At 54.6% G+C, this 25,596-nt stretch overlaps 2 protein-coding genes across 3 annotated transcripts in view; both read right to left on the bottom strand.

Moving 5' to 3' along the window:
• The window catches only part of TCEA3 (transcription elongation factor A3), a 38,101-nt gene extending 36,808 nt beyond the window's left edge, over window positions 1-1,293 (bottom strand). For both annotated transcript variants that reach the window (XM_058718674.1, XM_058718675.1), the window contains exon 1: window positions 1,097-1,293. In XM_058718674.1, coding sequence (XP_058574657.1) covers window positions 1,097-1,165 — 69 coding nt within the window. In that variant the 5' untranslated portion in view covers window positions 1,166-1,293. The remainder of the gene's footprint in view (window positions 1-1,096) is intronic.
• A 3,061-nt stretch (window positions 1,294-4,354) lies between these two features.
• The window catches only part of ASAP3 (ArfGAP with SH3 domain, ankyrin repeat and PH domain 3), a 50,288-nt gene continuing 29,046 nt past the window's right edge, over window positions 4,355-25,596 (bottom strand). The window contains 24 exon segments of the mRNA XM_058718669.1: window positions 4,355-5,700; window positions 5,703-5,730; window positions 6,902-6,961; window positions 6,963-6,993; window positions 7,519-7,747; window positions 8,612-8,807; window positions 8,943-9,050; window positions 9,145-9,212; window positions 9,818-9,933; window positions 10,089-10,174; window positions 11,117-11,294; window positions 11,493-11,587; window positions 11,813-11,946; window positions 12,070-12,260; window positions 12,383-12,431; window positions 13,596-13,683; window positions 13,998-14,067; window positions 15,012-15,121; window positions 15,298-15,384; window positions 15,566-15,641; window positions 16,072-16,157; window positions 16,359-16,470; window positions 23,734-23,783; window positions 25,088-25,162. Of these exon segments, the coding sequence (XP_058574652.1) occupies window positions 5,657-5,700; window positions 5,703-5,730; window positions 6,902-6,961; window positions 6,963-6,993; window positions 7,519-7,747; window positions 8,612-8,807; window positions 8,943-9,050; window positions 9,145-9,212; window positions 9,818-9,933; window positions 10,089-10,174; window positions 11,117-11,294; window positions 11,493-11,587; window positions 11,813-11,946; window positions 12,070-12,260; window positions 12,383-12,431; window positions 13,596-13,683; window positions 13,998-14,067; window positions 15,012-15,121; window positions 15,298-15,384; window positions 15,566-15,641; window positions 16,072-16,157; window positions 16,359-16,470; window positions 23,734-23,783; window positions 25,088-25,162 (2,367 nt within the window). The 3' untranslated portion in view covers window positions 4,355-5,656.

Raw genomic sequence — 25,596 nt, 5'->3', positions numbered from 1 at the left:
CTGCTCTAAAACTTCTCTTAGGTCCATCCCTTCCCCCAAGCTCCAAGAGTCACATCTAGAATGCGCTGGAAAGGCAGGTCCTGTTCCAACACCTGGCTATGGAAGATGGGACTGGGAGGGCCCTGGTACAGGGTGAGGTGGGGGGACAGTCCCATGGGCTACCCTCTCCTCTCTTCCTTCTCTGGGTGTGCCCAGACCCTCGCAGACCGAAGGCCAAGTTTGCTCTGGCCAGGCAACCCGGTGGCCTCCAGCTTGAGGCAAAGATCAGGGAGAGGATCAAACATTAACTTCAAGTCGGCCTGAGAGTCCAGGTATCCGCAGGTAGGGCCCTCAGTCCTGATTCCCCTCTGGGTCCGGCTCCCCCTCCCCCGGCCCCGACAGCCCAGGCCTCCAGCCCGTCCCCCCTTCCCCCCCCCCCCGCCTAGGGCGCAGCGGCTGCCCAGCACCTGTTCGGCCCCAGCCTGCCCGGGGCCCCACCCTGCGGCCAAGTTAAGGGAAAGTTGCAAATAGAACCTCTCCTGGCGCCCCAAGCTGTAAGGTTGTGGGATCGGAGGTCCCTTGCTGCTCTCCTCCAGATCCGCTACCGGGGTGAGGGATAGAGGCGGCTCAGCACCCCACATCAGCTCAAGTTTCTTTGCCCCTTCTCGGGCCATCCAGGATTTTGTAAACCATCCCCCCTCCCCCGTTCCCCTTTCTCCCCCGCCCCGCTGTCGCCGCCGCTCCCCTGGCTTTGCACACGCCGCCGTGAGTCCCCGGACTCTGAAAGTCCTTTTCCAGGTCCTGGTCTCTTCGCTCGCTTTCCCGGGCCCTGCAGAAGCTACCCAGCGCCCCCGAACCCCACTTGTCCAGAGGGGCATGCACAAGCCTCGTCTTTGCGGTCCCGCAAGATCCTGCCCAGCGCCCTGGGCCGTGCACACACCCACCCTGGGGTCCCCAGCAGTCCCCAAGGGGCGCTGAGCCCTGCGTCAGCCGCGCCTCCCTCGAGTCCCGCACGCGCCTCCCGGGCGCGCCGCCAACACGCGCCCCCGGGACACCAGGCTCGCACGCGCCGCGCCTCCTGGGGGCGGGGGCTGTGGCCCAAACTCTGCAGCCTCACCGTGTTCTTCCTGGCCACCATCTTCTCCAGCTTTCTGGCGATCCTCAGCAGCTCCTCTTCCTGGCCCATGCTGGCGCACGACGCCCGGCGGGGCGAGGGGCGCCGGGGCTGCGGAAGGCGCAAAGGCCGAGGGCGCGCGCAACCGCGCGGGGCCCCAAACCCACACGACACACACGCCTGCGGGGGCGGGGCTCTCCCCCCACACCCCTCTCGGCCCGCCCGCCTCTAGACCGCAGGGGGAGGGGTGACGTGCACTAAATATAGACTTCAAGGACTCGCCCGGGCAAAGTTTGCCCGCGCCGGCGGGCCTGGCCTGCGGAGAGGGACGAGGCTTCGAGAGAGCGCCCGCCACCTGGGCCCTTCTGCCGAAGGGAGATTTGGGAAGGAGTGCTCTCTGGCAAGTGGGGAGGCCGTGGTCCCCGGACCCAGGAGGCAGTCGCGGCGCGGAGGGCGCCTGAGGGTGCCCCGGGCGCTCTAGGAGGAGTCCTGGCTCCCGCGTCGGTGCAAGATCGCAGCTCAAAGCGGGACCTAGCTCCGCGCCTATGCCCAGGTGCAGGCATCTTGGTGCCCTCGGATTATATTTCGTGCACGATCGTTAAATCCAGCTCTGCTGTACCCCCTGCTCACTCATTCGTGCACATGGCCTGGGGACACGCGTGTATCCAGGCCCTCTGTTTCTATTTTGTTTGTTGCAGTGAGGTTTTTGCATTTCTAACAAGCTCCCGGGAGCGCAACGGGCGGAGCGGCCTCCAGGACTGCTCTCTGAGTAGCGAGGGTTTGGGAGATACTTAGGTGCACCCGGCTTTGAGAAATCCTGACCCAGGTGCGTGGGTGCCCTTTATTCAGGGTCAGGCCACTGGCTCCCTACTGGGATTGGGTCTGGAAGGGTCATCTCTGGTGAAAGGAAGGAAGCAGAATTGTGCCCCCGCAGCTGTGCACATATCTGGATTCCAGTGGAAGGACCTTCCAAGTGTCCCCAGCAGACCCAGGAAAAGTCCTAAACTAGTGAGCTTAATTGATGCAAAGTGATCCTTGTGCGGGAGAGAGGCTTTAAGGGACCTGAGAGGGAAGCATGAAAAGTGGTTCATAGTGTGTACAGAGTAGGGCACTGTGGCATGGGGTGTTCAGTGACATCTCCAGATTTTCTTGACAAAACTCTAGAGAACCCTGACCCAGCCTCGGTCACAACTCATGGGCTTCTGACTGCTGCTGTGTGGCCTGGGACTTCGGTAGGAACGGGCAGGTTTTTCTTTCATTCAACAAATGCTTTTTGAGTGTCCAAGCAACAAACAAGACAGACTAGTCCCAGCAAGTTTGAGATTGAGTCTATGGGCAAGAAAAAGCCTAAGCACATTTGGACACAATCAATTCCATATGATCACAACTGGGGCGAGGGTCAGGAAGAAGGGGAGGATACTTGAAGAACACATTTGAGGGGACCTGCACCAGTTGAGGTGTCATCTGCTCTGAAGCAGTGAAGTTTAAACTTTGGGCAGAAGTGCAGGGTGGGAGTTGAGGGGAGGAGGAAGGGAGTGTTTGTGTAAGAGATGGAGAGACATTCATTCATTCAACGTGTATTTATTGAGCACCTGCTATGTGCCAGGCAGTTCTAGCCCTGAGCATCCAGAGGGGAACAAAACAGTCCTCCTGGAGTTCTGAATGTGCAAAGCTTAGCGATGGGGGTGTGCTTGGCATGTCAGGGTTGGAGGAACTGAAAAATTGCTGGGGCTGTAGCACAGAGAGGTAGGTTGGGGGCAAACAGGGCAGGAAGCCAGAGGTGGGTGGGGTCTGACTACGTTAGCAATGTGGACCACTTTGAGGTTAGACTTTTATCGGTTTGGTATGGGGGACAGTCTCTTGGCCAATTCCCAACCAACCTCTGGGTTGAAGGGACAGCCATCTAGTTATTCAGGATTACCCTTTTTTTTTTTTTTTTAAGTTTATTTATCGAGAGAGAGAACAAGCAGGAGAAGGGCAGAAAGAGAGGGGGACAGAGGATCGGAAGCGGGTTCCGTGACGACAGCAGAGAGCCAGCACAGAGCCCTATGCAGGGCTTGAACTCATGAACCGCGAGGTCATGACCTGAGCCCGTCTGACGCTTAACGGACTGAGCCACCCAGGCGCCCCAGGACTGCCTTTTTAAAAACAACATTTGATTTTCCTCAAACTTCCACACAGTTCCCACCCTGAGTTGTAGGACATCAAAAGAAGCCAAGATTCCTACATCATCGGGACTCAAAGGACCCTAAGAAAACATCGAGTGCAACCTTTTCATTGTATGGGTGGGAAGCCTGAGGCTTAGAGGAGCCCAGGGCTGCACTGCTCAGCCATATTAGACACCGTTGGTACCCACCATATTCCCTCTGTTTACCTATCCTCACTTGGAGGTCACAGCAGGCAATTCCCGGACGCACATCCAACACCTTCCCACGTGCCCTGAATGAGGGTTCAGAGCAGGCTGGAGGTGCTTGGGAATGGACACCCCCCAGGAAGGACCCCGCAACCAGTGGAAGACCAGACTTGGTGGTAAACACACCAATTTTTTCACTTTCAGTGGGACAACTTGAAGACATGTTCTTATATATTTATTTACTTTTTAAGTAATCTCTGTACCCAACACGGGCCTCGAACTCTCAGCCCTGAGATCGAGAGTCGCACACTCCACTGATCGAGCCAGCCAGGAGCCTGAAGATATGTTCTAATCAATACAGTCCCCAAGATAAGTCCTAGTTGTTCCCGGTGGTAGCCCTCATTAATACAACTTCTATTGCGTTTGACCTACGGTTCCACTCCCTACTTCCTTATTATGTTTCCTGGGGTCACCTCACAATAAACTATTGGTCCCCAAAGCTTTGTCTCAGGGAAAGTCAAATTGAGACAAGGGCTGTGGCAGACCTCAACTACGAGTCTCCTGACTCCCCGTCCAACAGGCTTTCTCTGCACCAGTGTTTCTTAACCTGGGCACCACTAGCATTCTGGATGGGATAATGCATTGTTGTGGGGCTGACCTGTGTATTGCAGGATGGTGACCAGTATCTCTGACCTCTAGCCACTAGATGCCAGCAGCGCCTTCCAGTTGGGAACAGTCAAAAAAAAAAAAAAAAGTCTCTGCATTGCCAAACGTCCCTTGGGGCAAAATCATCCCTGTTCTACACCAGGCCCAGCTCCCTTAGCAGGTCCAGAGAAAGAGTTCCAGGCCCTAGAATTCCCACCCCCTTCCCTAATGCTCTTCAGATCACATAAATGAAACCACTGGAATTTAATAAAACAAAAATCTTTTATTAGAGATGAGTGAAATAACAAGTCTGAGATGAACAAAACCAGACACTGGAGGCTCAGAAGACAACCCTGTTCCTGTGGGATCCCAGACCAGTCAGGTCTCCATCCAGGGTAAACAGTTGAGCCTCCTGGGCCAGACTGCTTCGTTGGCCATTGGCACCCTCCAGCCTCTTCTGTTTGGCCTGGCCCATCCTTGCCAGGGCCTCATGCCCAGTGCCCATAAAGCTGTTAGAGATTGATGATGGCTTAAGTGTACCTGTTTTCTAACATGGGGCTGAAAGTCATGGTGGAATTTCTGGCAAGGGGAAGGAGAAACTTTATTTCCTGCTCTCCCTTCCTATTATTTTCCTTCCTCCTTTCTTAGCTCTTTCCTCCCCCAAGACTGGAAGGCTCCCGAGTTGACCGAAGAAAAAGGAGAGAAGTGAAGATCGGTCATCTCCGACCATTCCTTTTCTTCCTGCTAAATCAAGGAGAGTAGGCAAATGGGGGTTACTCCTAGTCTACCTCCCGGCTGGGGAATATAACAGAGGTGCCCGGGAAGGCTGCGCTGTCCCTTGAAAGGAGTACTCTTCAGAGTATTTACTTAACAGCCAGTTCAGCATGAGCACTGGCCAAGCAGAAGGCATGCAAGCTATAGACAACTGCAGGGTCTCATCGGTGTAAGCCAGCCGACTGTCTGCCCCTGGGCCGAGGACCATCCCCTGGGATCTAGCCCTGCCCATTCCCAAGCCCAGCCTTGGGGACCAGCTTCCTAGCAAGGGACCACATCTGCAAGACCCTTGTCTTACTTGTGTGACATCTGGACATAGAGAGAAACTCAGGAGAGGAGTCCTAGACTAATGAATGTCCAAGAAGGCAGCCCTTTGTCTGGTAGAATCCCTGGTCTGGACTTGAAGCATGAGGATAGGCCGGCCTTACTCTTACGGAGCCCCCAGACTGAGAGAAGAAGCAGAGTTCTGGTCTGATGAGAGACTGAGCATTCTCAAGATGGAGAGTAGCTCAAGAATCTCAGACCCAGCCCTCTGGCTCCCTGGCCTCCGGGCAGTGATGGGATAGAGAGGAAGGAGCCACCATTAGCCCTAACATGGGCCCAGTGTCCTGGGCAAGGGGTATGGGTCCACGGCAGGGAGGAAGGCCAGCCACGGAGGCACAAGGGACAGAGACAGCAAGACCCAAGGGAACGGACGCCTCAGTTCCCCAGTCTTGCGGGTTCAAGTCCTAGCTCTGAACATTGGGGCCCAAACATGGGGGTAGTTCGGGCATGCAAAGGCCAGCAAGGAGCTAGTCTTGCAAAAGCTGCGCAGAGTTTCCAGGAGAACCCCCCTTCTTGAGCCCTCTCCTTCAGTGAAGCCAACCTGGGGATAGAAGAATGAAAATTGATAGTTTCTAAGTACCTATATTATATATTTTAAAACATTTTTAATGTTTACTTATTTTTGAGAGACAGAGAGCAAGAGAGCGTGCAAGTGGGGCAGCAGCAGGGGCAGAGGGAGACACAGAATCCTAGGCAGGCTCCAGGCTCTGAGTGTCAGCACAGAGCCTGACGCAGGGCTCGAACTCATGAACCGCAAGATCATGATCTTTGCTGGAGTCGGACACTTAACCGAGTCGCCCAGGCGCCCCGTCTAAGTACTTTTATTGTATACCAGCTGTTTATCTCACTCAGTTTCACCACCGTCCTTTCATGGATAGATGAAATTATCCCCATTTAACAGACAATGAAACTGAGGCTTAAAGAAGTGAAGCCACTTTTCCAAGGCCTCCACACTCTGAAGCCCGGCCTCTTCTTAGCATGCACATCTCAACGACAAGTATCGGCTAAATGCTGGGTGACAGATACCTGGTTGTGGACACAGATTTGTGTCTGGTGCCTGACTTTGATACAGTGAGAGTGGCAATTCCTCAGAGAGACCCGGTTCCTGCCCCTGCTGCCCCCCGCTCCCAGCACTGACACCCATGGCCACCCCTGAGGAATCCCCGGGGGAACAAGGAACAAGCAGTTTTATTCTCAGCCCAACTGGCTCTGTCCTGTGCCCACTCCCAGTTCCTCAACTAACTATGGGTAGCTGTGAGAGGCTTCGTGATCCAGCAGAGAGAAGTTGGATTAAGGATGAGAGCCCTTGCCTGGTCCCTGTCACATGCCTCTGTGCCTGGGAGTTGGCAGTCTCAGCAGATTCCTACAAGGGGACAGTCGGGCACACTAAAGACTGGTACACAGCCACCCTAATCCTGCCTCATCTGCAGGGAGGTGAGACCTTCTCTGAGCCTCCAGCCTGGTTGACAGGGGCTCGCTCAGCCTTCCCGGAGAGAAGCCAGGGCTTGGGCATCACCACCTCTGCCTGGGCTCTCCCCAGCTGCATGTGTCCTGGGCTGTGGTGGGAAGGGCAGGCACTGACCAAGCTGCGGCCACCTGCTCTCATATGTACCCCAGTCATGGGGAGAGGTCCCCAACCGTCTCCCGTTGACCCCCTCTGCCTCCCACGTGTCCTGCCACCGCCCCTCAAACCATGGTCCCAGAGCTCATACCGGCGTGTTCCTTCTGCACAGAGGCTGCCTGGCTGAGGGACAGTCTTCCAGGCTCCGGCCCACCCCGCCGGTAGGAGCGGGTGCTCTCGGAGCTGGAAGGCAGGGAAAGGCCAATGTGACCTCACACTGAGAGCCCCTTAGTGTGGGGGAAAAGAGCTCAGGTATAGGCTGGGGCCTAAGCAGGTGGGTAGAGAACCCCTCGAGGCCCCCAGGCTTAGAACTGACTCCCGAGGGCTCTGGAGACTTCCCCGTATCTACCCCCCAAACTGCAAACTGAAAGGGCTTGTTTCCAGGGAAGGGAGGACTGGATCCTGCGCTGGAGGTGGGAACACAGCAGAGATCCCACTGAGAGCCTCCAGACTCCCGCCTCTAGACAGGAGGGACTAAGCCTTCACTTGGCCTCCAGCAGTCTGGGTCTCAGGCTCCTTCCCAGACTCAGGAGCAGGTGTGTGAGGGGCAAGGGGCCCACTCACCCTCCACTCAAGGGCTAGCATTCTGTGTTAGTCATGGGCCTCAGAGCAGGGAGGTATCCCAGGCCTTAGGTAGGCACCACTGACAGGTGGGGAAATACATGATGTGCAGAGGGATGGGGGAGACTTGCCCAGCTGGGCCCTCACCTGAACTTGACCGGGGGGTACATCTCCGTGGGGGTGGTTCCAGATGTCAGGCTGGGGCGGGAGGGGCCCGGGGGCTCCCAGAGGCCCTCCTCAGAGCTCGGTGGGGGGGTTTGGCTGGGACCTCCAGCTTCCCCAGGGCTTGTGAGGCTGGAAGGGGTGGAGGCTGGACTGCCCAGGCTCTCAGGGGCCCCAGAAGGCTCTAAGCTCAGGCTGGGGACTTCGGAACGATCTAGAATCAGAAATGATAAAGCCTGTCTTTATCACTTACTCTGTTCTCAATTCAAAGCAGTCCTTGGCCTCAAGGGTCTATGGCTGTCCCCACTCCCAGATACCACCCACCTCCCCGGTGGTCCCCTTCAGCTCCTCCCCACCATGCCCAGTCTCATTTGCTATGATGGCCAGGCCACACTGATGCAGTTTTGGCTTCTACCCCTCCTGCCCCTCAGTCTGGACTCTTCTGCTCATTCCCCAGGCTCAACACAGATGCTACCCAGACAGGATGCCTTCCTCAACCACTCCCCAGTCCCAACAGGACACGCTCCCTCCCTCCCCTGAGCTCCCAGAACAAGGCTGTTCGTTCTTTCAACGAACAGTTCTTGAGAAGAGCCAGGTGCTGTGCTAGGTGCAGGAGAAATACTAGTCAACGGAACACTCCTGTCCTCTTGAGATTTACATTCTTTGTGTGGGGGGGGGGGGCGGGGATTTACGTTCTATACCATTGTGTCTATTATTGTAATGAACTGCATTCCAGCTTCTATCTCCCCCACTAGACTGTGTCTCAGTGTAGCTCCCCAAATACTGGAGACACAGTGGATGGTCAATAAATGCTTCTCTCTCTTTTTATTTAAGGAAAGCATTGAAGAATTTGGAATAAGACAGACCCGGGTTTGAATCCCACATCGGGGACGTATTAGCTGTGGGGTTTGGGGGATGTTACTCCACACCTCTGCCCCTTTACCTGTAAGGGGGACACGATGACCTCTGCCTGACAAGAGACTATGAGGGTGATATGAGCTCACACACGCACCCTTAACTCAATGCGCTGGTGACAGTGAATGGTATGATGAGCATTTTTCTGGGCAGCCAGTCATACCTCCACTGGTATGTCCCACACGCCCTTGGACCATGGTCCGAGAAGGGTTTTTGACCGGCAAGGGCGGGGGGCAGGCCTCACTCTCGCTCTGAGGGGCAGCTGGTCCCAGGGTGGCGATGGCCTCGTACGTCTTGTTGCTGAGGTCGACCCTCCCGCTGGCCCAGCGGGTCTGGGCTGGGGGCTTCAGAGGGCAGCGCTGCAGGGGCAAAGGTATGGGAGAAAGGATGGTGTGGTTCCTCCAGTTCAGCCCTGCCCCTCCCCACGCCAGGTCCGATCTGGCTCTTTCTATCTGCTCTCTCACGAAGGCCCGAGAGATGGGGTGAGGACCCACCTTCTCTTCTTCCTCCTCGTCACTGTCGGAGCCAGGCTCTGTGGAGAGTCCCCAGGAGTAGTCCACGTGCAGAGGGAAGGCGAGGGCCCCCGCCTGGGCCTTCTCCAGCTGCCAAAAACAAAGCCTTGGCAGTTCAGAGGGTCAGGGGCTCAGCAGAGAAAGAGGAAGGGTCGGGGGCTTCCCCTCCTTTCCTAGACCTCACCAGCTCCTCACACTCCTTGTGCTGCTTCTTCCTGGCTATGTCCAGAGCTGTCTCTCCTGCCTCGTTCACTGTGAGGGGTAAAGTTAGGGGTCAGGGTCAAAAGACATTATAGATTAGAGGTTAAGATGGGCCTCTGGAATCAGACTGCGCTTGAATCTCGGCTCTGCTACTTCCTGGCTGTGTGATCTCGGGCAAGTCACTTAGCCTCTCTGGGCCTTGATTTGCTCATCTACAAAATGAGTATAATACTCATACCTTTCTGTTGAGGTTGTTGTGAGGCTCTTGTGCCAAGAGCACTTGGCCCCTTACCAGGCACATGTTAAACAGTAAATAAATAGTGGCTACTATAATCACTATTATTTGAACTCAGCTAATATTCATTTGCTTAAATACTTTCAGACACATTCTTTTTTTTTTTTTTATCTTCTTAGCAGCTCTACTTGGTCTGTGGTATTATACCCATTTTACACATGAGGAAGCTGAGGTTCAACAGATGAATGGACAGATCCCAAGGTCACAGAGGTGGTCAGAGGCAAGCTGGGATTAGGACCCAAGTCTGTCTGCAAAGCCCATGCTTGTTACCAGGGCTCTCCATCTGGGAAGAAGGCAGGAAGTGCCACACGAGGGGTAGTAAGGAACCGGAAGTCTGGCAGAGGAGGCGTCGGGGCCCCACCTGTGCCAACCGAAGCTCTCCCTTTCAGCAGCAGCTTGAGGCAGTCGGGCTGATTGTAGAGAGCAGCGCAGTGCACGGGACTGTTCCCGTCAGCAGCCTTGGCGTCCAGGTGACCTCTGGGGGTGGGGGGCCGGGGAGGAAGGAAGGGGAACAGACAGGCAAAGGGGTCAAAGTCAGGGGGGAAAAAGAGGGAAGGGGGAAGGGGAACGGAGAAGACAAAGGAACAAGGGGGAGTATGAGGAGGTGGGCAGATGGGCAGGGAGGTTCTCACCCATTTTGGATGATGAAATCCACCAGGGGCAGGGAGGCCTGGGTGGCGACTCTGATAGCCAAGTGCAGGGCAAGCTCTCCAGGTGCCTGGGTACACAGCCACACCTCTGAGTTTCCCCCAGTCCACCTGCCCCCAATCCAGTATTACCCTCCTGAACTCTCGCTGCCCTGGACACCTCCCGACATAAAGCTGCCAGAACCCTGAGAGAGGAGACCACAGGGATGGAACGTGCTTGGGAGGGAGGTGAGAGACCATTCGTTCACTGCCTCCTTCATTGGCTCTGCCTCCTCTTACCCCCAATAACAGGTGCTTCCCAGCCTTGGTTCTTAGCCCTGGGCTCTCTCTGCTCCTCTCTCTCACTGGCCCCTTGAGACCTCAGCTAACCTCATACTTTCAGCTATATCACTCACGTGTAGGCTGTTCCAAATTCTTACCTCACCTAAGTGCTGCACCCTCGCTGCCCACTGGGAAGCCCCACCCACAAAGACATGGCATTCGATTTTTTTCATGTACAGTCAGCAACTCCTGTCAATTTATCCATTCACATGTCTCTGATACCCTTCCCCTCTGACTCACCCCCTCCCGGCTCACTGGAGTCGCCAATGCAATAGCCTTCCCTGATCTACTCTGACGCACCCTTAGCCATTTCCAAGGCTAGTCGAGGAAACAGAAAGATACTAATATTCATTGCACACATATTATATGCCTGGCCCTCTATATACATAACTTAATTCTCACTTCTACCCTGTGGGTGCTATCATCAACTCATTTTACAAATGAGAAAACGAGACTCAGAGAAGTTAAGTAACCTGCTCAAGATCACACAGCTTGGAAAAGCCAGACAGCCAGGAGTCTGGCCCAGGTCTGCTCGACTGAAGTGCTCGGTCCCATTTACCCCTCTGCCGGGTGGGATTTGAGCAGATGTCAGAGGCGGGGTAGGGGGTGAGGGGAATAGCTGATCCTGGAGAAAGGCTGGGGAGTATGAGAGAGCGGGTGGGGTATAAGTGGCCCTTGGGGGTGGTTCTCACCTGGCCCTCAGGCCCAGGCAGCAGCTGTCCAAAGTCCTGCCCGTTAGCGAAGGCCTCCAGTACTGACAGGAGGTCCCGGTTGCAAATGGCCGTCCGCAGTCTCTGAGGCTCGGGTGCGGACCGGCGGGCAAACCTGTGTTCCACGTACTTGGCCACAATATAGTCCCTGCGCGAGCTCCTGCCAAAGTCAACCACAATTGGGACCCTCCCACAGGAGATACGGATCTCCTTTTCCCCAGAACCACGTCCTAGACCTTCCAGATCTGAGGCTCCCTTCTCCCCAGACTTCTGGTCCAAGACCCTCCTGAGACCACGGGAGCTGGAAAAGCAGAATCCCCAGCCAGGATGTCCCCCCTCCACCGGATAATCCCCTTACATGTCACTCTCAGCGGAGGGCTTAGGGCCTCCATGTGAGGGCAGCTGGGCCTCCATAACCTCATTGAAGCGAGTGTTTCCGATGTTCAAGGCCAGCTGGGGTCGCAGGAAAGTGGTGGGGGTAAGACCGGTGGTTAGGACAGCGCCCCCTGGGGGACTGAGCCTCCGGAAGCCCCCGCCCCACATCACCCCCTTCCCGGCGCGTCAGGATCCTGCCCCACCTCTCCAGGGCCCACAGTCTCAGGTTGAGCCAGTGGACCCAGTCCAGCCTCCGACCAGGCCCCGCCCCTAATGTCACCGCTGGCCCCGCCCCACCCTCACCAGCAGCTCGGAGGGGCCCAGCAGGTCCAAGGTGAGGGACTGCATGCGCGAGAAACGCACACCCAGCTCGCGGTGGACGCCGGAGCACTGGATGCAGGTGAGCACGCCCAGGTTGGTGCTGAGCCACGTGGGGTCTGCAAGGTGGAGAAGCTTGAGCCTGGGGGTGGGGGGGTGGGGGGGGTGGGGGGGTGGGGGTGGGTGGGGGCCCCTCCCCCCCTCCCCTCCCACCTCCCTCCCCGCCCCGTCCACTGGCTGACCTGCAGCTCCGCAGTCGCAGCACTGGCCATTTCCGGGCCTGCTCTTCACCTCCGCGATGAGCAGCTTCGTGAGGTCCTGGGGCTCCCCATCCAGCCCGGCGCCCCCCCAGGGCCCCGGGCCGCCGCTGGGCTCCCCGAGGAAGGCACTGCTCAAGGCCTCGTCCTTGCTGTTCTGTAGCACTGACACCCAACTGCGGAGAGCATGCCGGGGGGGCCCAGGAGTGACACCCGCAGGGGTGGGGTCCCCAGAGGCTGGGAGGTAGCTAGGGCTCCCCTGACCCCACCCCCAGGCTGGCCGTGGGGAGTCACTCACGCCTCACACTCATGTTCATCCTCTGCCTGGAAGTGGTATGTCCTGTTGTCTGTGGGGAGACCGACGTGTGTCTGGTCCACAGAAATCCTGTGGACCTTCCCCGGGCCCAGGGAGCCCTCAACCAAACAGCTGGGCCCGGGGGGGGGGGGGGGGTGGCTTTTGTCCCTGAGGAGCCAGGCTCTGCAGAGCTGGGGTGGGGAGGGTAATGACAGTGGCCAGTAGCACAGGCAGTTTCTCAGAAGTCACCTCCAAAGGAGGAGCCCAACAAGAAGCCTCTGTGTGAAACCCCAGTTACAGGGTCCAGGGAACAGGACCCCACCCAGCTCAGAGGCAGAGTATCCTCCGAACCTACTGCCATCACCCCACTTGGGCCCTCAGCCTCCTCCTGTCTGGTCTCCTTGTTCCCCAACTCCCCCTTCCCCCAACCTGCACCGGCTGCCAGATTGTTGTGCCCAAGGTTCCAATCTAATCATGCCACCCCCTGCTCCAGGACACCCCGTGGCTCCCTATTACCGGGAAATCAGGTCGAAACCTTTAAGAGGTATTTCCCGGGTCTCATCTCCCATCGCTCTCCTCTGTGAACCCTACACTCTGGCCAGACTGGTCAGACCCATTGTCCTGCCCCCATGTCTTTCACCATGCCAGTCCTGTCCCCTGAAATGTCTGCCCCCAAACTCTGTGTTGTGTGTTCTTCAAGGCTGCACTCAAATGCTCTCTGGCCCAAACAGCCTTTCCTGATTCCTCACAGCAGGGCAGGGCTTCCGCTCCCTAATCTTTGACAGTGCTGTATCTGCACCTCTCTTCTGGATACATCCCTGCCAGAGAGAGCTCCCTAGGATGAGATCTGGGTCTTTCTCAGCCTGCACTGGTCCCCATGTAAAGCCTGGCATCAAAGCCTCCAAAGGATGGAGACTGAAACTTCTAAAGAAATGATAATTTTGAAAGCCCAATTACCCCAATCCATTCAAATATACTTTACAGAAATAATCGTATTTAATGTGGGATGTGGGTACATTTTAATGTTTAATGGGATGTGGGGTGTACCCTCTAAAAAGAGCACCCAGGGCCTAAGGAGTCTGATGGCCGCAGCAGCAGCTATTTGATAAACACATGTGGGATTGGACAGAGACCCCTAACTGAAGCCTCCTGGGAGCTGACAGGTCTCTTCGAGAAGCCCTAGGCAGTTGTTGGAGAGGAGACAGGGACTACTCACGGGTCACCAGGTCAAAGCACTTTTTCTCCTCAGCATTTGGCCTCACTTGGCACGTCAGCAGGGTCAGCTTCACGGGGGGCCTGTTTATCTGTGGGAATTGGGGGACAGAGGATTCACATGTTACCCTCTGGGCCTCCCAAATCCTTAGGCCTCTATTTCCCAATCTGTTAAATGGCTATAATAGTCCTGTTCCAGTTCACATCTCCTCTCTCCCAGCACCTCATGGATTGTGGAGTGTGGGCCAAGACTACATTGGGAGCTTTCAATCCCATCCTTCCTCCCACAGGGGGTCTCCAGCCACCTGGATCCAGGTTTGGGGGCCAGTGCTAGAGGGAGGGCTTGTTCTGACCAGTGAAGAGAGGACCTATTGAGCCCTGAGACCCCCTCTCCTCCAGGCCTCACCGTGCTGTGTGAGATGGTCAGGCAGCCGTACTTGACTCCACACTTCCTTTTCTGCCAGACTCTTCGAATTCTAGAGCCCAGAGGGACAGAGAGACACTGACCCAAGGCTCACGCCCAACTCCCCCGTATCAGAAAACACAGCCCTGGGCCAGGTCTCCAGCCCCACCTGTATGACCTCCAGCCACACCTCTTCACCTCTTCCATCCCCTGACTCCTACACCCCTCACTTTCTGGGGCTCCCTTCTGATGGAGGAGACCTAGTCCTGCCCTGAGGAAGCTCCCAGTCTGATGGGGGAAACACAGCCCCCACTCTCTGGGAATCCTTATTCTAAAGGGGAACATGTGACCCTGGCCCTCTGAGAGCTTCTAGTCTGATGAAGGAGACACTGCTCCCAACCCTTAGGGAGCTCCTAGTCTGACAGGAGCATCAGGCCCTTGACCACACCGACGCATTATGATTAAGGATAAAGCAAGATAGATACTGAGACCCCCAAAACAGAAATTAGCAAACCCACAATCCAAAGCTACTTGGTACTTCTTTAAGAGGTGAATATTAATTGGTATAACAAAGCTATTCTTCTCTGATAAAAGCTGATTAGTAAACAGAAACATGAATACATCCCCCGGAGCCTTTGCATTTCACAGACTGATTTTTTTTTTTTTTTTTTTTTTTTTACACCAGGGAGCAAGGCACAGTCAACGCTTTCATTTCCAGTCATATTCCATATATTAGAGAAGTTAAGGGTGAAGGCACGGGGACAGCGTAGGGCCTAATAAGTGTTCAGTAAGGGCTAGCTGCTACTATTATTCTTTTTCAAGTTAAGAACAACCAGTAAGTTCCAGCAGGAGTTCATGTGCCTAGGATTCTGAAGATCTTGCACTGTTAGAGCGGAGGGGTGCTGGAACCCTCAGAGTCTATGCAAATGAGAACAGTCCCCCTGGGTGGCTCTCCCAACCATTGTTTACTGGCCGTGTGGCTCTGGGCAAGTTACTTGAGCTCTCTGAGTGACTTACCCGTCACTTTTCTTGTACAGAAAGCCCACCTTCTCCGTCCCAAACTGCTTGTTGCCTTGGTGCTGATGGATGCTGTAGCCACCTCCCGAGTTCTTCCGGCTCAGATTCTCCTGTTCCTCGGACACACAAAGGACACCTTAGGGCGTCTGGGAAGAGCCTCATTGTGCAGGGGTCTCACTCAGGGAGACTTCTCAAGGGCCCCTTGAAGTGGGATCTTCCTTCTCTCCCTCCCTCCATGGCCGGCCTTGGGAGAAGGCATTCATGTGGGCATGACTGAGGGGCTGACCTCTCTGCTCTCAAGCTGCAGTGTCCCTCGGAGGGAGTCCCGGAGCTGGGTCAGCTTCTGTAGCTCCTCCTCCTGGGCTTGACGCAGCTATGGGACAGAAGGCAGGACCCCGCTGTCAGCCCACAGACGTGCCGGGTGCACAGCCCGGATCAAGACTTGCAGGGCAGCAGCCTTGCTCTCTGGGCAGGGGCCAGCTCTTCCACACCCCCAGATTCTCCGGGAAAGACAGAGGACTTGACCACGTGCCCAAGGGTGAGGCCCGACTTACTGCATGTACAGAGGCTGCCAGCTTCTCGATGAAGGGGGACAGGCTCTGAGCGGCCTTCCAGCCATCTTGGAAAAAGCTAAGAGGCGTGAGGCCAAACGGGGGACAAGAAAGAGGAGAATGAGGGAGGCAGGAAGGGTGAGAGAAGGTGCTCCAAGGATCACAGGGCCCCTGGGGGCAGTACAGCCTGCCTGTCAGGATCCCGCGTCCCAGCTGCGTGATGTTAGTAAATCTGAGCTGCAGTTTTCTGAGGACAAATGGGGGTTTCTCCTGGCTCACAGGGCTGTTGGGGGACTGAGCGAGCGCAAACGTGTAAAAGTACCTAGTGCCTGATACATGGGGCTCCCAGTAAAGAGGAGCCCTAGAAAGCATTCCCTAGAAAGGCACAGGCGGAGTCCTCGAGGGCCTGCCAGATCCTGGGGATGGGCCTTGTTTTGTGTTGTCTGAAGTGTTAATGGTGAGGGCCACGGGGTGGGGGTGGGGGTGGGGACAAGGGAGAAGAAACCTACTTGTGCTGGGCGTGGAAGAACTTGATGAGGCTTTGCAGGAAATCAGGACCCTGCTTCATCTGGCTCTCCCCGGCTCTCAGCAGATACTGGGGAAAGAGCAGGGCTAAGTGTGCAGCGTGTGCAGAAGCTGAATCCTGGGGGCAAGGGGCTGCTGTCCCCACCCCGGGCTAACCTTGGCCATGACTGAACCTCGGTGATATCTCAAGTGCCATCTGGATAGGACCCCGGGGGTTCAGGAGGCGAAGAGACACATCCCAACCTCCCCTCACCCCTGCGGCGCCCCTTACCTCACACATGTGCAGCTGGAAGACACGCCGTTCTCTCTGTGTGTCCTGGGCCACCTCCCCAGGGCTCCCTCCTGTCACTCTGGCCCGGTCCCTTTCCTTCTCCAGCCTGGCCCTAGGCCCCAAGGAAAGAGAGGCCCGAACAACTCTTGCCATAGCCCCTTTCACGACCCACCACCTCCACATGCCCCTCTCTGCCACGGGCACACGAGAGTGAGGGGGCCCTCCTGGGTGCCAGCTGTGTGGTAGGGCTGGGGTACAATGGTGAACAAGGAGGATCCAGGTGGGGGAGAAAGACATGAATCAAATCGCAGCCGCGAAGACTAAAATGGGGGATCCGACATCGCCCGGCTGCTCAGGGAGTGCTGTTTGAGGTGAGATCTGAAAGGCTGAGAGGTTGCCTTGGAGGAAGCTAGGAGCATCAGACCACATGGTAGCCGGAGGCAGGGGGCATCAGGGCTCAGGGACGGAGATGGAGAGGAAGGGGCTCCAGGTGAGGCACAGAGGGGCCAGATCACGCAGGGCCTAATTCAGATCATTGCTCCCAAGAGCGGTGGGAAGGAGCTGAAGGCTTTTATGCAGGAAGGCGACAGGCTTAGATTAGGGCCAGGTGGGGTTTGGGGTGACCAGGCTGATTTTGCCGGAAGGATCAGTGGCTCAGAGGATCAGTAGGTACCTTCATACTTCTGAACCATGGAGCTTCCCATCTAAAGCTTAGAAAACCTTTGTCTTTTTCTTTGTGAGCAAAGACAGCTTGTAGCTAAGAGTAACCTGGGCCTTCCCCCTACAGATCTCAAGGGTTGGCTGTTTTCCCTCTTTGGGGGTGGCTGGATCTGTTTGTAAACGATTTCCTGGAAATCCCACGCCCATCAGACCACCCACTCTCAGCCGGGAGAGTGTTTCCACATCTGGGGCTGGGCACATGTAACCACAAATCCTCTGTAAAGGAGATGTCTTGCTTATCAGTTTTGCTTCCAAGTAGGTACCAGCCCTGAGCAAAGATGACAACTGTGGGATACATTACAAGTATCACTACCCCTCCCCAAGCCTCAGTCTCCTCAGCCGGGAAATGGGGATCCTTATCTGTACCCAGATGAGACAAAGTATGCAGAAGACTTAGCACACGGACGACCCTACAGCTAGTATTATCATAGGTCCCTCCAGGCCTCGGTTTTCCTGTCTGTCAACTAGGGAAGCAAAGGCCTAGGCAGAGTCCTCAGGTCCATTCTGGCCTTAAAGTTCCAGGCCCTACTGAGGTCAGTGTTTACATGCAGGATCTGTCCCTGGAGACCCATTGAGCCATTCCTCAACCGTGGAACTACGGATGTTCTGACCAGATAATTCCTTGATATGGAGCTGTTCAGTAGATGTAGGATGTTTAGCGGCACCCCCAACCTCTACCCACTAGACATCAGTAGCATCTCCCAGTTGTGACAGCCAGAAATGTCTACTGGGGGGGGGGGTGCCCCTGAGTGAGCCCCACTACTCTAGAGTGGGGGTCTGTAGGTTTAAAAATTTTTTTTCTCGGGAGCGGTTATTTTTCCTTTCCCTAAAGCTTTATGATACCCCGAGAGGGAGTCTGTGGCAGGCTGGTGGAGTTAGGGTGGGGACTGACCCTGTGAACTGGGCCGGGGGGGGGGGGGTCATGGCAGATGCTATTTCAGGGGATCAGAAGATGAGCAGCAGGGAGGGGCAATGGCTAAGGCTGTGGTGTGCCCACAGTGAGCCTGGCAGCTTGCTAAGAGGGCAGGAGACAAAGCAGGCAGAGCGGCTGGCAGGGGTGGGGGCATCTCCCATGCACACTGCTAACCTCATCTTTCACTAGTAAAAGTGAAAAATAAGCTAGATGGCTATCAGTGGGAAATAGATACATTATGCTCTGGCCATCTGTGGGAATACTATGCAGCCGTCAAAAAGGATAAGGGAGATCTATACGTACTGGCATGGAAAGACATCTGCTCAAGAGCAAATGGGCGAAAAGGAAGCACAACATGGGACAGTGGCTAGAAATGTGTGTTCTAGATTTGAATAGCAGCTCTCTCACTTAACCTTTGTAAATCTAAGCTTCAATGTCTCCCATTTCCAAAATGAAACAAATGCTGCCTGTTCTCAGATGGCATAATGTACGGTACAGTAGTCCCTGGCATACGGTAAGCCGTCAGGATTATGATGATGCTAATGATATTGGTGAGTATGATAGTAACTACTGGTGATTCCTTTAGATAATGTTTTGTTTGTTTTTAGCATGGGGCACTTCCTGATTTATTTAATATTTTTCGTACAGGCTCTAGTGGAGATTAAAGGACAGAAGCTAGTTAGCTCAGGATAGAGACAACCTGTAAAGTATAAATGGCTTCATGAATTACCACAGCTCTGTCCCTGCCTCAGCTACGGTAATCTACAGAGCCATACCCTACCAGGTCTGAGAGGGCCTCAGACTACTAGCTGGGGACTTGCTTTTTATTCCACCACACCCTTCCCAGAAAAGAGCAACTCCTATTCCCTCCCTGTCCTCAAAGGATCACCAATGTTGTAGAAACATTTCCCATGCTGGGAATATTTTATTTCCTTTGAACGGAGTTGCAGCAGAAGGAGTGAAATGAACATTGAGTGAAAAGCAGTGAAATGCTAGTTACTGAGAAGACCAAGGTAACTGGAGAAGGGGACTTCGGGGAGCAGTGTAGTATTCAGACGGGGAGCAGGCACTCCCGGTGGAGGGGGTCAGTGAGGAGGATGGAGGAGAGGAAAGGAATCAAAACGAACCATGCACCCGCTGACCTGATGCCTTGGAATCGCCTCTCCTGTGATGCCTCCCCCTGCCACCCTTCCCTCCACCCGATCGAAACCACCTGTCTTGTCTGCCGCCTCAATGCCGACACTATTCTTACGGCACCGTCGCTTTGTATCTTCATTATTTATCCACCCACCTCTCTTCTCGCTTACGAACCAGTGGGATCCACTAGGGCAGGGATTGGGGTGGCACTCTCTTCCTTATTTCTTACCTATAAATTGGGGATAATAACAGCCCCCTTCCCTGCCAAGGGGAATAAATACATCAGATAACAGATGTAAAGAGCTTATCATGGTACCTAAGGTAAAAGAAGCTTATAAGTAAGTATAAGTACCAGCTGCTATTATTACTAATTATTATTTTTAAGCACTGATATTGTGTTGGGCACTCTGCTAGACTCTTCACATGCTGAAGTGATAACCCCAGGAAGCAGGAATCATCACCCCATTTTATAGGTGAGGAGCCTGAGGCCGAGACAAGTCACACGTCCAAATCTCTCGGCTAGTAACTGCTGGAGCTAGGATTTGAATCCAGCATCTGGATTCGAGCCACCATCCAGTCTGTCGGATGCTCCAGGCTTGGGGACGGCACTGGTAGCCAATGCTGTGTCCCAGATTTGCCCCATCCCTCCTTCCCTGTCTGGTTCCCTCTGCTGGTGACAGGCACAGTGTCTCTTTTTTTTTTTTTTCTTTTTTTAAAAAAATTGTATTTATTTTATTAACTTTAAAATTTTAATTCCAGTATGGTTAACGCATGGTGTCCTATTAGTTTCAGGTGTATAATACAGTGTTCGGCGGTTCTAGACATTACTCTCTGCTCATCACGGTAAGTGCACTCATTAAGCCCCATCACCCAGTTCACCCACGCCCACGGTGTCTTTTCTGACAGGCCACAGTCAGAGACTGTTTCACAGAAGATGAAGCTGAGACCCAGAGGAGGGAAGGGACTGTCCAAGAGCCCAAGCTGGCCAGGGGAAATGCTAGGAGCAGAGGCCTGGGATCCTGCCGGTCAGCCCCTTGCTGTGTTACTCTGATCGCAGTTCTGGCTCAGAAAGATTTATCTGGCTCAGATAAATACTTGTGGAACCAGAGCACCAGGTGCTTCATATGCACTGTGTTTATTTCATCTCCACACCAACCCTGCAAGGGTATCACTGGCCCCATTTCTCAGATGAGGAAAGAGACTTGCACAGGGAACACCCTAGAAAAACTAGGTCCCTGCCCAAGGGATGCCTTTCTTCACAGCTCCAGGTGGACAGGGGAGCCCTCCTCCTATATGAACAACCAGGAAGTGAGGCTCCTGGTGGTATCCAACAGACGCTATTCTGGGCCCTTCCAGCTGCTGCCCAGACTGGTTTGGTAAGCACGAGGTGGAAATTACAGTAACTCACAGCGCACCAATATCTAGCTATACCTGAAGCCCTCATAAAAAGGAGCGTAACAGACGCCTGTGCCAGGACAGGTAGCTCAGCCTATGTAACGTGCCCGGCAGGAGCCAGGAGACCGCGGAGCAGGGCAGAAAGAGCACTGGGTTCTAGTCCAGGCCCTGGTGATTACTCACTGAACAACCCTCACCAAGCCCCTCTCCCTATCAGTTACACAGTCTTTCCTTAAACAAAACCTTGCAGGCAAGATCAATACGTAAATCGGGTACGGGGCGCCTGACTGTGGCTCAGTCAGTGGAGCATGCGACTCTTGATCTCAGGGTTGTAAGTTTGAGCCCCGTGTGAGGTGTAGAGATTACTTACAAACAAAATCATATACAAAAACATATGTATATGCATGTATATGTAAATCTGGTAAAAGCAGAGCTGGTTGGAGATGGTCAGCAGGGTGGGGCTTATTCTTTCCACTTGGTAGGTGATGCCCTGCAAGGCTGACGGTTTAGTCAAGGGAACTCGGGAAGACGCAGACCATGTGATGGCCCCACATCAAATTGCTAGGAAGACTGCCTGCGTGGCCACGCCCCTCTCTGGGCCTCTAAAGAGAGCAGATGGCCACGCCCACCACAGCTCCCACACCCCACGGGGGGGGGGGGGGGCGGCGGGGGAGGCGGGGGGGGGGCGGCGGGGGAGGCGGGGGGGGGGGCGGCGGGGGAGGCGGGGGGTGGGGGCGGTCTACAGGCACAACAGCAGTAGAGACCTAAGCGCTGCTGGAGAGGGGAGTCCTGGCCTTCCTTCAGCCTCCCTGGGGCTGGAGGAACAATAAAGCTCCAGGATCTCCTTCTTAGAATTGAACCTACAGAAGTAATGATTCTGGGAGAGAGCAAACATTTAGTTCCAAGGATGCTTCCCCAAAGTCAGGGGCGGAAGAAATACACTGCGGATCATGCGTATGTTCAAACACAGCGTGCCCATTTAAGTGACGATGTATATGAATATGCAATGATGTGGAAAGACGGTCATGATGTACTTTAAGTTTTATTTTTATTTTCTTACTTATTTTGAGAGAGAGAGAGAAAGCATGAGTAGGGGTGGGGCAAAGAGAGAGAGGAAGCGAGAGAGAATCCCAAGCAGGCTCCGCACCGTCGGTGCAGACAGAGCCTGATGCGGGACCGAACTCATAGGCCGTGAGATCATGACCTGAGCGGAAGTCAGAGGCTTAATGACTGAGCTACCCAGACGCCCGGGTCACAATGTATTTTTAAGTAAAAGGAAACTCAATATGATTATTATGTTCTCAGTCTTGTAAAAAATATTTCTTTATATATAGGAAAATGACTAGAAAGTTGTTAATGCTTTGGTCTTGGAAATCAAGCTTTTCCAGGGCTCCTGGTGGCTCAGTCCGTTAAGCATCCAACTCCTGATTTCCGTCAGGTCATGATCTCATGGTTTGTGAGTCTGACCCCCTTGTCTGGTTCTGTGCTGACAGCACAGAACTGCTTGGGATTCTCTCTCCCTCTTTCTCTCTCAAAATAAATAAGCTTTTTTTTTTTTTTTATTAAAGAATTTTCCTCTTGGTCTTTGGTAGTTTCCCCTCCTCCCACTTTTTTATTTATTTTTTTATTTTATTTTTATTTATTTTTTTTTTTTATTTTTGAGACAGAGAGAGACAGAGCATGAACGGGGGAGGGTCTGAGAGAGAGGGAGACACAGAATCGGAAACAGGCTCCAGGTTCCGAGCCATCAGCCCAGAGCCTGACGCGGGGCTCGAACTCACGGACCGCGAGATCGTGACCTGGCTGAAGTCGGACGCTTAACCGACTGCGCCACCCAGGCGCCCCTCCTCCCACTTTTTTAAGTGATAAAACTGGAGCATCTGCCCATACTATGTAAAAACACTCAAATAACAGGGGCGCCTGGGTGGCTCAGTCGGTTGGGCGGCCGACTTCGGCTCAGGTCATGATCTTGCGGTCCGTGAGTTCGAGCCCCGCGTCAGGCTCTGGGCTGACGGCTCAGAGCCTGGAGCCTGCTTCCGATTCTGTGTCTCCCTCTCTCTCTGACCCTCCCCCGTTCATGCTCTGTCTCTCTGTCTCAAAAATAAATAAACGTTAAAAAAAAATTTTTAAAAAAACCACTCATATAACAGAAGTACTAGCTGTTCCCCACAGGGCCCTCATCCTCTCCTAAGGATAATTAAAGTTTTTTCTTCTTTCCTCCTCATTTCCTGAGTTATTCACAATGGACACATACTGCTTTTGCAAAATGCAAGAGAAGACAACAGTTTACAAATAGTAAACAGAGCTCTGAGGTACGGTGGGCCTGGCCGGGCCCTGGCAGAGTCCCATAGACAGGGCCCGAGGAGTCTCTGCTCTGGGGGGACTGGCTCCTTCTGTCCCCATGATGTGCCAGTAGCCAGTGAGAGGTCTGGAGTATCGTGAGGTGCGCACAAGAGGCGTGGGTCTGACACTGACTCCCTTTCCTCCTCTATGTCCGACTAAACGCTTACAAATAACCACCTGGTGTTGCAGAAAGAGGATGAAGGGGCGGGAACCCCAGCTCCGCCTCCGCCTCCCCGTGTGGCCTTAGGCAGGCGACTTAACCCGTCTGAGCCTCCAATTCCTCCTGACGCTTGGGATGCTAACACCTCCCGCACAGGCTGGGTGGTTGTAGAGACTTACTGGCATGCAGCCTTTCCCTCTCTCTGCCCACTTCTGGCACCACTAAGCAGATGGGTCTCTGAGAGCAGGATCTCGAGGACCCTTCACAACTGCCCCCCTTTGGTGGTCCTGCAGTCCAGCCCCCAGACTCCTGTCAGGCCTGGGCATAGATCACCTCCTGTAAATGCCTCTAGAGAGTGAGATGGCGGGTGCCTGGGTGGCTCAGTCAGTTAAGCTGAACCAACTTCGGTTCAGGTCACGATCTCACAGTTCGTGAGTTCGAACCCCGCGTCGGGCCTTTTTGTCCAGGCTCAGAGCCTGGGGCCTGCTGCAGATTCTGTGTCTCCCTCTCTCTCTGACCCTCCCTGGCTCACACTCTCTCTATCTCAAAAATAAATAGACATTAAAAAAAAAAATGTTAGAGAGTGAGATGCCATGTGCTTTTGGGTGACACGTCCTGGCAGCACTGAGGTTCTCCCCCTGTCCAGCCTCCTTCTGCAACACAAGATTCGTTCCCCTGGGCAAACCACCCTGACCGCAGCCACTTACATTTTGGCTTCGTAGTCCTTCCACGCCTTCTCCAGCTGCTTTTTGGAATCCTGTGGTTTAAAAAGAACAATTTGCCCAGGGGCGCCTCGGTGGCGCAGTCAGTTAAGCGACTGACTCTTGACTCTTCTCGATTTCAGCTCAGGTCACGATCTCATGGTTTGTGACTTTGGAGCCCCGTGTGGGGGAGCCTGCTTGGAATGCTCTCTCACTGCCCCTCCCCCACTTACACATGGGAGTGTGCGTGCGCACACACACACACACACACACTCTCTCTCTCAAAATAAAAAACTAAACTAAAAAAAAAAGAACAATTTGCCCAAAGGGGCACTTGGGGGCTGGAATCAACAGTATGCTTTGCTACCTTTAGGAGGACCCTGTGCTTTCATGCTCCCCCATGCTGCTCAGAGCCATACTCCAACCAACCCCTGCCCCCATAGCCCTTACTGTAAACCTCACCCCCCAAACGAGACCCGACCAGCACCATTTCTCAGGACTGAACCCCTTCTCCCACCTGACCTCTTCCTATAGCTGCTAAGAATCAGCTGGGTTTGAGATCGCCAAGAGAATGAGGAAGATGGAAGTCAGGCTCCTCCCCTAACTTTATCCCACCCTTTCTTGTGCCTGGAACCAGATCATCCTCTCCACAGGAAGGGTACATGTAGAGGGACACACGCACAGAGAGGCTGAGGAGTCTACTCAGGGCCACACAGCAAGCCGGTGAGACCTGGCTGATCTCTGGCCTGGTTTGCCTGGGCCTCATCCAGCTGGAGTGCTCACACCCTCCAGAACTGTCCCCGTCAGCCAAGTAAAAAAGCTGCCCGGCTGGTTTGGGCGGTTCCCAGGCTGGTGGCCGGCCTAAGGCAAGAGGGAAGTCTCTGGAAGGAGGACAGCTTCTCCCCTGGGCCTTCTGGGGCAGACTTCTCAGGGAGATTATTCTGTCGCTTTCTTTGAGTTCTGCTCTGCCTGGAGGCTAGAGCTGCCAGGTGCAGAGAGCAGCCCTGGCTCCTTGGACTAGCCAGGTAACCTGTAAACAGGTTACCAAACTCCCTGGGCCTCGATCTCCTCAACTGCAGAACAGGGACGGCAGTACCTACAGAACCCACCTCGTAGGGTTGTTGTAAGAATTGCCTGACCCGTTTCCCGTAAGGGCCCCGGCAGACAACAGTTCAGCCATCCCAGACTGACCCCAAAGCCAGGTCTTCCCGCCCCTCCGAGGGTCAGCACTCCCACTGTGACAGCCTCACCTGACCTCCGGCTTCAGCCCAGCCCTGTCTGCCCTTCGGTCCCCTGCCCACCTCTTTCTTACTCCATCCCATCACCTCTGGGCACCTCCACTCCCCGAATGGAAACTCACCTGTCGCCCGTCCCTCAGTTGCCCCTTCAATAGACTGTCCAGGGGGAATGAGACAATGTTGTTCAGATTCTGAACCTGGAAAAAGCAGAGACCGCCATCCCCCATCTTGGGTGACCATCTGTCGAGCCCCAAGGGGCTACAGGGCACAAGGAAGGGTCAGAGGGCAAAGGAGGGCCCTGGGGTGAGGGTGGGGGGCAGAAGGGGTGGCAGAGCCGGCCCCTGAAAGCGCTGTTTCCCCTTCTCCTGACTAACCCGGCCTCATCGCCTCACAGCTCCAGGAATATCCACGGTCAGCCCATCTCCATTCCTTTGCCACGAGCACCCTCCCCTCGCCCCTCTGACTCTGAAGTGGCCATCTGCTGTTTGTGTCTGGCCAGCTCCCCTCCCCCATCATGTGGGGAACCCTTTCCCCTGTGGTCACGTGAGGTAAACACAGGAGTCAGAGCTGACCAGAGCACCCCATCCTCGGGCAATAGGGATTGGCTCAGGTGCACAATTCGAGCTGGCCA

The sequence above is a fragment of the Neofelis nebulosa genome, chromosome 2 (genome assembly GCF_028018385.1).
Source record: "Neofelis nebulosa isolate mNeoNeb1 chromosome 2, mNeoNeb1.pri, whole genome shotgun sequence".
Lineage (NCBI taxonomy): Eukaryota > Metazoa > Chordata > Mammalia > Carnivora > Felidae > Neofelis > Neofelis nebulosa.
The sequence above is the reverse complement of the archived record's forward strand: the minus strand, read 5'-3'. Positions and strand labels throughout refer to the sequence as shown.